At 37.7% G+C, this 10,951-nt stretch overlaps 1 protein-coding gene across 1 annotated transcript; it reads right to left on the reverse strand.

The window, feature by feature from the left end:
* Positions 1-159: 159 nt before the first annotated feature.
* Positions 160-10,948, reverse strand: BRIX1 (biogenesis of ribosomes BRX1). Its single transcript, XM_015076116.3, has 10 exons — positions 10,738-10,948; positions 7,848-7,959; positions 5,781-5,824; positions 3,782-3,852; positions 3,458-3,507; positions 3,279-3,352; positions 3,069-3,119; positions 2,826-2,927; positions 815-943; positions 160-566 (listed from the first exon to the last, which is right to left on the reverse strand). Exons 1-10 carry the CDS (start codon positions 10,894-10,896, stop codon positions 297-299), a joined length of 1,062 nt encoding a protein of 353 aa, XP_014931602.1. The 5' UTR covers positions 10,897-10,948; the 3' UTR covers positions 160-296.
* Positions 10,949-10,951: the final 3 nt, after the last annotated feature.

The following is a 10,951-nucleotide window of genomic DNA, read 5'->3' on the forward strand; positions in this document are numbered from 1 at the left end:
TTTCAGCTTTGTTAACCCCCAAATTTTAATCCAAGACAGCAGGCCTAAACCTTAAGTGTGCTAAATTTTTAGTAATACCAAATAAGCTTTGAAAAAAACCCCAGAAATTAACTGATGAGTTCTGGGGATATTTAGAAAAAAAACACACACACACACCACTGAAGCCACAAATTTTGATTTTTCTTTGTCTTACATGCCACACTAATAAGATATAAGGTAGTCCTGGATAATAAAAGTATTTACACGTTGAATACAAAATAAATACAAAATTACTGAAAAGTTAGTTATCCACTGATTCATTTTGTATTCCCACTATTCATCTTCTGTTTCATTTTTCTTTGCCTTTTGTAAATCCTTTTCTTTCTTGCTTTCAAATCAACTTTTGGCTCTGGTTTTACCCACTGTATTTCTATTGGCTTTTCCTCAGCTGGTATAACAAAAACATCTGCAGTGGGATCATGTGGAAGAACAGTCTTTGGTTCCTTCTTTTTCATTTTCTGTGCATCTTTCACCTGTTGTTTCTCTTTGTATTTTGCAGCTGTGATGGATCTTATGACACGCCGATGCTAAAGAAACAAAAAAATATCATCAGATACTTTCAAACTAAAAATAAACATTATATACGGTGAGGACATTCACTTGTGAATCGTATTTTCCCCTTCACTCATGTCATTAAAAAAAGTAGTAATCTGCAAGGCTGTATGCAGCAAAAAACAAATTAAGTTTCATGGTTTAACAGAAATCACTTGACAGAATTACTTTGGCCAGAGTTCCCTGGGCACTGAGAAACCACTAAACAACAAAAATAGCTTACCATGTTTGGGGACTGGTAGTGAGGATTTTCATATAGAGTTGGTCCTCCAAAACTTCCCTGGAAAATCTTTATCAGATTTAAGACGAAACGAGGTCCTATTTCTACAAGAGCTGCATCTTCTTCTATGATCTTTAATACAAAGGAAATATTTCATTTTGGTTTGGATATACTGTTCCTAAAAGTTACCCTGGCTTTAACCTCATTACAAATATGCCTAAAAGAAGTGAAAGCCAATTAAGGTGGAAGTGAAAACTTGGCTAAATTATCAGTATTTTCTGAAATATATTACTAGGTACTGGTAATTGTCATGGGAAAATATTTACATTTTTTTCAGCGTGTTCTTTTAAAATTGAGTAATTTCAATTTGGTCTTTACCTGGCTTCTCACAATGCACGTATTCTTGAAAAACTGTGGTTAAATGAATGTTTAAAATTGCGACCACTATAACAAAATGTATTAAAGCACCCTATGGGGGAACCCTTTTAAAATTTAAGCCAACCCCTAAATTGTATTTATACATCTAATTCAAATTAGATTAAGAGGTATATAAAAGGATACATGTCCAAATTTATTTTTGAATGGCTGCTGATTGTCAAATTAAGAGGCAACTTCTGAGCTACAAATACTAACAGTGTTGGTTCAGGTATGTCTGTCCTCAGAGGTTAAGGGGATATGTTTAACTTACACTGCAAGGTATCCAATAGAACAACAATGCAGAAAACAGCCTAGGTTTTTACTTTTTTTTTTTTTTTTTTTTTAGGGGTACCTGGGTGGCTCAGTTGGTTAAACATCCAACATTAGCTCAGGATCTCATGGCTCATGAGTTGGAGCCCCCACGTTGAGCATTCTGCTGACAGCTCAGAGCCTGGAGCCTGCTTGGGATTCTGTGTCTCTGTCTCTCTATGTGTCTCTATGTGATAAATAAACATTTAAGAAAACTTAAAAATTAATGAAAATAAAAGCAAAATTATTTTTGAGAAAGAGAGCACGGGAGCAGGGAGGGCAGAGAGGGTTTGAAGCAGGCTCTGCACTGATAGCAGCAAGCCCAATGTGGGGCTCAAACTCACGATCCGTGAGATCATGACCTGAGCCAAAGTCGGATGCATAACCGACTGAGCCAACCAGATAACTGGTTTTTAATGTTTTTTATATTTTGAGAGAAAGAGTAAGCAGGCGGAGGGTCAGAGAGAAGGGTGGGGAGACAGGATCTGAAGCGGGCTCTGTGCTGACAGGCTGACAGCAGTGAGCTGGATGCAGGGTTCAAACTGGGAAATCATGACCTGAGTCGAAGTCGGACGCTAAACTGACTGAACGACCCAGGTGTCCAAAAAACAGCCTAGGTTACTTTCAATGCTGTCTGAAGTGGTCTTGCTGTTCTTTCTACCTCTCCACTTTTCTGCAGACTTACCATCCTGCCAAACTCCTGCTTCAAGATTTCCAGAGTCACCTCTCCTAAAACACTGTATGATTCATCTTATAGTTCCCATTGAATGAATTCGACAGGGACCATGTTTTTCGAAGTCTTAATACCCTCTACCCCCAGATTCCAACCTCTGGAGAGAAACTTTTATTTTACTGAATATATAGTTGCTTGTTAGAAAAACCTTACTCCATAACAACTGATAGCCATGTAGAGAAGTATGAGACAGTAGTTAATTGCTACAAGTCTGTCGGGGCAAAAAGCTATTTAAAACAAAACGAATTAGGGGCGCCTGGGTGGCTCAGTTGGTTAGGCGTCCGACTTCAGCTCAGGTCACAATCTCGTGGTCTGTGGTTTCGAGCCCCGCGTCAGGCTCTGGGCTGATGGCTCAGAGCCTGGAGCTTGCTTCCGATTCTGTGTCTCCCTCTCTCTCTGCCCCTCCCCCATTCATGCTCTGTCTCTCTCTGTCTCAAAAATAAATAAACGTTAAAAAAAATAAAATAAAACAAAATGAATTATTATTTACATTTTCACAAACATTATATATCCTACTTCATTTCAAAGTGTAACTAAAAATTAATTAAAGCTAACCTGAAAGTTCCGAAACCATATCCTATTATCCAAAATGGTGAAAGTAAACACATGGTCCACAAATGGCTGGCTTTTGGGATGATACCGTGGTGTACTAAAGATCTAGTAAAAATAAAAATAAATGATATGTCAGTTTCTTATTCTGCCACATTCCATGTATGTTTTAGATAGCTAAATTAACAAAAAGTCCAAAGGAGACACTCATTTATATTACTAAAAATACTTTCTAGAAAAGATAGTTACCTGAATTAAGAGTTCTTTTAACAGAGCATAATGCGGTAATTCATCAAAAGCCTATTAAAAAAATAAAGTGAACATATTATTTGACAACAGTGTTTTGTTTAAAATTGTGGATTTTTAAAAAATTTTAACTCAATTACACAACTATATCCACTAAAAAACAACCATGCAGAGTAAGAAAATTAGACCTCATACACTAAATGAGATACTTACAGGGTCAAAAGACAAAAGGGGCCGAGAACCTTTCAAACAGTTTCCAGTCATCTTCAGTTCAGCTAGGGTATGAACTAGAAAAATTATAACAATAAAAAGTTATAAGTTTAGCACAATTATCCCAAAAGAGCATTTTCAATTTTGTCATTAAAAAACAATCTTAAATGGAGTCAACTTACTATTTTGAACGAGGAATTTAGCAGATGGTCCATGAGGTGAATTTGAAAGCCTGAAAAATATGGAGTTTTTTCAACTAATTAGAATTTAGAATGTAATAAATTCTTACTACCTCATGGTTTAAAAAACACCGTAACATGCTTGTAATATCCACACATTTAATTTTCTTTAAAAGTTTTGACTTTCATGAAATCAAATGAGTTTGCTTCATCCCCTGGCCCAGTCTTTTTCTATAAAAGACTGAAAGAGATATATAACCTAAGAGATGCAAATAATCCATTTACAAGAACAGTTCCACCAAAATCTTACTTAATACATACTCTTACCACATATAGAGATCCTGTTTTTTCTTAGCTTCAAAATAGATACATTTATTGCAGTTTTTCATTTCACAAACCTAAACAAAGTATAGAAAAATGAAATAGACAATAAAAATGAGAACCAAAGCAATTCAATGCAATTAATATCTAGACTCCTCCAAAACACTTAAGCAGATTAATAGGCTACAAAGGTCTAAATCTAGGTAAATTCACCACAACATCCATTTAAAGTTCCTCTTAGGTATTCTGCCTAAAGTAAACTAGATACTCTGGCCTCTTCTCTGCTTACTGGCAACCTCTTCTTCTGACCATACTCCCAGGTACAGCCTACAAAAAGTAAAAAAAAAAAAAAAAAAGATGTCCTAGGGATAAAGCACACTACAATCAGCCTCACTGATCTTAGGAAAATACAGTCCTTAAAGAACCAAATACATCCTTTATAAGGGCTATTTTTATTATTATTTTTTTTTTTTACTTGAGAGAGAGAGAGAGAGAAAGAGTGCATGTGTGGGGGAGAGGGGCATAGGGAGAGAGAGATTGAGAATCTTAAGCATGCTCCAGCTCGGCACAGAACCTGATGTGGGGCTTGATCTCACAACCCTGGGATCGTGACCTGAGCCGAAATCCAGAGTCAGACACTGAGCCACCCAGGGACCCCTATGATGGTTATTCTAATTTTTTTAAATGTTTATTTATTTTTGAGAGAGAAACAGAGTGAGAGCGGGGTAGGGGCAGAGAGAAAGAGGAGACACAGAATCTGAAGCAGGCTCCAGGCTCTGTACTGTCAGCACAGAGCCCGAAGTGGGGCTCGAACTCAAACCGTGAGATCATGACCTAAGCTGCATTTGGGACGTTTAACCAACTGAGCCACCCAGGCGCCCCTAGTTATTTTTATTTTTAACTCTTCAGAGTTTTGATTTGAAGCTCAAGAAATTTAAGATTTTTTTTCCTCATCTGTACTCAGTTTTGCAAAGTCACTAAAGGACTAGTGAAAGGGAGAAATACAGAAAACCTATTTCAAGTTGAATTAAACTTCAACATCCTGAAGGTTTATATTACTGTAATATTCATAAATCAATATATATTCATCAACTCTCAACTACTTGAGACTTTTAACCTAACAACTTAAAGTGATAGGTCCAATGCTTTTGTTTCTTATTGGTCTTAGAATAATAACACTAAGTTGGTTGTTTTCTAGTCAAGCCTCAGTTACTGGAAACTCATACCCTGTTTTTTTTCCACCTATCTTCACTTGGAATTATACTTGTTCATGAACTGAATCCCCCATTAGAATGTGAGCCCCAATGGACACAGTGGTGGTGTTTTGTTAAACAGTTTCCACAGCACTAGAATAATGCACTAGAATATATAGCAGAGGTTCAAATATCTGTGCTAAATAAGCCTTTCTAATACGAAAAGAAAATTATCTGAAAACACTTCTAACTTTTAAAAAATTTGCTTAAAAATTTAAGCTCAGTATCTTCAACAATACTTGGAAAAGTAACCTATTACTAACTTATAGTATCTTAAGAGCAAATACCACGTGTTTCACTTTTAATACTGGCAAAAAACTTTCTTAAAATGTGTGGTTTCAAAAATAATTAATGAATTTTTAATTTACTTTGTACATGTTGACAGTTTTTTTTTTTAACAAGCACTTACCGTGAATTTAGCATTGTACTGTACATGATAAGAAAAAAAAGGATAAGATAAAATCCTTGTCCTCCAGAAATTTCAGTATGTTTGGTGAGATAAGACAAATATATGAATGATTAAGAAATATATATAGTGAAGCACTAAACTGTGAGATATAGACAGTGAGTATACAAAAATTTGTAAGGCAGATTATTGAAGAGTTAATAAAATTTGAGTATCTTTTACAAAACAATTTAAAAGTCACTGAGTAACTAACAGATTTATTCTTTAAATGAACTATCTTTAGTGTTCCAAAATATTGTTCCTAGTGTTCCTAGAATATTTTACTTGAATTACTATCTAAAATTACCTCATTAATCACAAATAACTTGTCTTTACGATCCATTTTCGTATCTAAAAAAGAAAAAATAAGATTTCAAAGTTAATTAAAACAAATCGCATTCTTTTCAAAAAAGTACTGTTTTTACAATCGTCAGTTTAAAAGATTTTATTAATTAACAAACATTTTTTTAATGGTTTTATTTTTGAGAGAGAGAGACAGTTGTGAGTGGGGGAGGCACAGAGAGAGAGGGAAAAACAGAATCTGAAGCAGGCTCCAGACTCCGAGCTGTCAGTACAGAGCCCAACGTGGGGCTCGAACTCACGAACCATGAGATCATAACCTGAGCCAAAGTTGGATGCTTAACCAACTGAGCCACCCAGGCTCCCCAGACTTCATTAATTTTCAAAATTATTAGACCTAAAAACACATGACCATTTAAAAAATGTTCACTTTTTATAAAAAATGACTGATTAAAGATAGTCCTCAAGGGGTGCCCGGGTGGTCCAGTCGGTTAAGCGTCCGACTTTGGCTCAGGTCATGATCTCACTGTTTGTGGGTTTGAGCCCCATGTTGGGCTCTGTGCTGTCAGCTTGGAGCCTGGAGCCTGCTTTGGATTCTGTGTCTCCTTCTGTCTCTGCCCCTCCCCCACTTGTGCTCTGTCTCTCTCTCTCTCTCAAAAATAAGTAAATGTAAAAACAAAAAAAACAAAATAATAAAATAAAATAAAATTAAATTAAATTAAAAAAAAGATAGTCCTCAAGAATCATAAACTATGACCTAAGCAGTGTTTCTCATCAACTTTACATATTCTTTAAGTCCCTTTCAAATAAGGAAACATTCTCACAATGACTATGTTCTAGGATTGCAGTTTAAGGAACATTCACTGAAGAAACTAAAATTTGAAATGAAGAAAATTTCTTTCACTCTTGAATCACAGTTGTCAAAGGAGATGGATTGAAAAACAAGTTTTAGATCATCACAGAAAAAAATATATAAATCAATCTCTTACTAGTTTTAGAGATACAAAGCAGTATACAGCAGTAATAGCTGTTCTCAGTTTGAGAAACAGTCGTCGAAGGAACAAAGCTATCACCTAGAATTAGAGCCAAAAGCTCCCTCCGACACAGACACAAGAGTGGCTGTATGGTGGTACTGTCACACCTTTTTTTTTACATTTATTTTTGAGAGAGAGAGAGACAGAGCACAAGTCGGGGAGGGGGCAGAGAGACAGGGAGACGCAGAATCCGAAGCAGGCTCCAGGCTCTGAGCAAGCGGTCAGCACAGAGCCCGACGTGGGGCTCGAACACAAACGGTGAGATCGTGACCTGAGCCGAAGTCGGACGCTTAACCGACTGAGCCACCCAGGCACCCTGGTACTGCCACACTTCTAAGCTTAAAACTTCACTTGACTGCAGGATACATCATTGCCAAAAAGAGTATCTTGGCATTTAGGAGTAGGCTGAGCCCCAAATTAAAGGTGCTTCAAATCCTACTCCAGTCCATTGACTTTTTAATAAGAACATTTTTTTTTAAAGTTTATTTATTTATTTTGAGAGAGAGAGAGAGAGAGAGAGAGAGAGTGGGCAGGGGTGGCACAGAGAAAGATAGGGGGAGAGAGAGAATTGCAAGCAGGCTCCGCTCTGTCGGCGCAGAGTTGGACATGGGACTCGATCCAACAGCCAAAACCAAGAGTCAGATTGTTGGCTTAAGAGAGTTGGCTTAACCAACTGGGCCACCCAGGAATCCCAAGAACAGTTAGAAAAAAAATGCAGATAGCAATACATGGCAGTCCTGAATTATTTAGAAGGACAAACCAGCTTGTAACCTCTGAGAGCATTACAATGAAGGATCCTCGAAAAATGTTTTGATAATTAATAGCAGGATATCTAAGAAAGTGAAGGGAATGTTTAACGAATTTTGCAAAGAATTTCTAACAAAATGTTCATTGGAAAAATCCTGTTATTGAAAAGATGAACTTCTGAGGCGACGTAGTTCTTTACCTGATAAACTGAACAAATGACAAGGTTGAACAATGATTGAAAATAAAAATACATAAACATATAAGAACTTTTAAAATGTAGGATATAAAGGCACCTGTTTTAGAATGAGGCATCAACATTCTCAAGTCTTGCATTAAATGTCTTGTTCTGAAATTTATTCCTCTAGAAGAAAAGATAAGAATCCGTTCCTTATTTTTCCACTTGCCCTAAAGAAAAAGAAAATGTGAAGATTTTTAAATCTCACACTGAACGTACCTTGTTTGTTTTTTCAAGGATAGTTTTAAAAGTATCCAGTTTTTAAGTACTGTACTATCCTCTAATGTATCCATACTACATGCTTAATTCTGCCTGTCTCCCATGTGTGTAATTCAGACAGATGTTTCACTACAGAATCTTTCCACTGCTGAAAGCAGAATGAACTCTAGTCAATATTTCTTTCACAAGAGAACTTTAGTACTAACTTAATATTTACTAGGTTCCTACCAGGAGTCAGGCACTGTTCTTATGTGAGAAGACAGTCAACAAGCAAGCAAATCAGTGAAGACATGGAGGCAAGAACAGCATGAAATCCTTAGGGAACCACAACATATCTGTCATATAAGACAGAAGTGGCAAAGCATCATGGCATCATGTGATGAGGCAAAAAAAGGAAACTTAAAAGTCCCTGTTTTATCTAACAGACAAAATTTAGATCCTCTATCTAAAGAAGCAAGCTAAAGGTAGCTCTTGGTTCTAATAAAATAATACAGCCAATGGAAAAGTTAACTCCTAAAAAAACAACAAAAAAGAATAACATTCATAAAAAGCTTCCAGGTAGCAGACCGAACAATCCTGACAATCTCTCAGTGGTATTCACCGACCACGGCTGCCTCCCAGAAACGCTTTCTCTGACTTTCTTCATTTTTGGTTTTTCTTCTTCCATCTCTCCAATTCCTCCTCCTGACTCTAAAGATTCCTAGCCCTCTTTTTATTTTTGTTCTCTCCAGAACAGAGTTCTCATAATCATTCCATAGCTTCAATCGTCAAATCTATGGAAAGGTAAGGAACTCTCCCCACTCCTAATAATCCAAGTATTTGACTTAATACCTCAAGTGCAACTCTAGGGATACTAAACCTTAAATACAGTAAATTTCTTGTTTATTTTTCTGATGATGCCACCATCATTTCCATCCCCCAAGCTTTAAATTATCCATTGGCCCTATTATCCTATATCATAAGCACTTCTAAATGCTGTCAATTTTTCCTTGCAACAACTCTTAATCCCTTCCCTTTCACAGTACCCTCATTCAGATCCTTATCATCTTTTTTTTTTTCTGAGTTTAACACTTTTATTACAAAGACATCCCTTAGGTTACAGAGAATTAACTTAGAAGTATTGAAAAACACACCAAAAAATGTGTGTATTGTAAGTAGAGCCACTACTGTGCGACCTTAAGCAGATTGCTTCAGTGTCCTGAGCGTCATATTCTCAACAGATCCTTGTCACCTTAAATCTCCTAAATGCTAGCCTTTCCAGACAGGGGTTTCTCCAATAGATACGGGGGAACTATAGCAACAGCTTAATCTTTTTAAAGCACTGGTTCGATCACATCCTTAACCTTCCTGGATGTTCTAATCAAACTCCAAAATGACATCGCTATAACACTAGATTATAAAATATATTTTTTACCTCACTATGCCCCAAATCAACCCTACCTTTCAGTTAATTTGGCTTTTTTTTTTTTATTTTCAGCATTTTCCCTCCATTTCACTGCCTTTGATCATTGATTTTTGAATATTGAATATTGAAATTGTGCCTTCACTTTGAGATCCAGCTCAAGGGCTAAATCCTTCACGACCTCGCTGTTCTAGAGTAAAAGCAACCTCTATCTTAAGCACTTCCATACAATTTTTCATATTATGGCTCAGATCATAGATAACTACCATATTTCTTTCCAACTGAAGGAGAGTGAGAGCATTAACATTTACTGAAAATCTTCTAGAAGTCCATCTTATTCTTCACAAAAAGTAAAACACATTTTCTTCCTCTTAATTTACAGATGAGAAAAGAGCTCAAAATGAAGCCATGAGTTAACTGCAGAGCTAGAATTTAAATTCGTTTTTTATCCCTCAAAGCTAACTCCTTTCCTAGTGCTTGCCACCACCGTATGTGGTCATTTATCACCTACTACCTGCTAGAGTACTAAGCTAAGGGTTAGGAAAGTAGACACAATCAAAACAGGAATAAGTCAAAGACCATCTTTGTCTCCACAGTATTCGATCTAGCTTAAGGAATGGAAGTTAGGCCCAACAACTTGTGTTCACCGTCTTCTGAACACAAACCATGGACTTACATGAATTAGTTTCTCTCTAAACTCCCAACACTTCAGAAAGGAGTCACATTCTAATTTAGCAATCCCAAAGCTAACATATTAGCTTCGTGCACGCCTGACATAGTACAAATTTGAATGCAAAGAAAAATTCATTGTATCCAGTCTAGTTTTCATCATCCCTTAAAAGTTAGACTTGATCACAGAAGTCAAAGTCAATATCCCAAGGACATGAACTCTTCAAAGGACCGCATAACAAGCTTCAGGATCTCCGACTGACAGTAACTAACGCAGAATGAGAGAATCCTAACCACTGGAATAAATATACTCAAAAGCGAGAAATAACTTTAAGGAAAAGTAATACCACCCGCAAGGGGGGAAATGGAGTTACTAGAAGAGAACACTGAGGCTGAGTACCCCGTAAGTCGCCTAAGAACGGGTAAGTGTTCCGAAGGCCACCCACTTCCCCAGCCGGCCGCCTCCCGGAGGGCGGCCACGTGCATGAGAGCTAGCTGTAAGCGCAGTGCCCTGTCCGACTGGGAGGTGAGCGGAGACCGAGCTCGCCTCACAGACAGGCAACTTCGAAATCAGCAGGGCTCTCCTCAGGTAGACAGCCCCAGGGACGGCGCGCAGAGCCGCAGCTGCAGGTGCAGCCAGGAGGCAAGCTTCCTCTACCTTGCAAACGGGGCCTGGAATACGGTCTCTCTCCTCTTCCTTCGTCTCTTCTGCCACGTCGCGCAGCTTAGCTGGCTGCTTGGCATCTTTCTCGTTCCTTTTTGGTTTTTTCGCCTGAACAGCCAAGCCTCCACGCCGCTTCCTCTTGGTCGCCGCCATCTTGCCCGATCTCCTTCGGTCTCGGCTTTCCTTCCGGCTCCGCCGCTCGCTCCCC

Source organism: Acinonyx jubatus, chromosome A1, assembly GCF_027475565.1.
Source record: "Acinonyx jubatus isolate Ajub_Pintada_27869175 chromosome A1, VMU_Ajub_asm_v1.0, whole genome shotgun sequence".
NCBI classification, from domain to species: domain Eukaryota; kingdom Metazoa; phylum Chordata; class Mammalia; order Carnivora; family Felidae; genus Acinonyx; species Acinonyx jubatus.

Excerpts from the sequence above, each read along its gene's own strand:
- BRIX1 (XM_015076116.3), bottom strand. The coding sequence starts at position 10,896 with ATGGCGGCGACCAAGAGGAAGCGGCGTGGAGGCTTGGCTGTTCAGGCG. Across the intron at positions 5,825-7,847 it reads GATGCCTCATTCTAAAACAG|ATACGAAAATGGATCGTAAA; the intron begins GTGCCTTTATAT and ends TTTCTTTTTTAG. Across the intron at positions 3,120-3,278 it reads CCCTTTTGTCTTTTGACCCT|GCTTTTGATGAATTACCGCA; the intron begins GTAAGTATCTCA and ends TTTTTTTAATAG.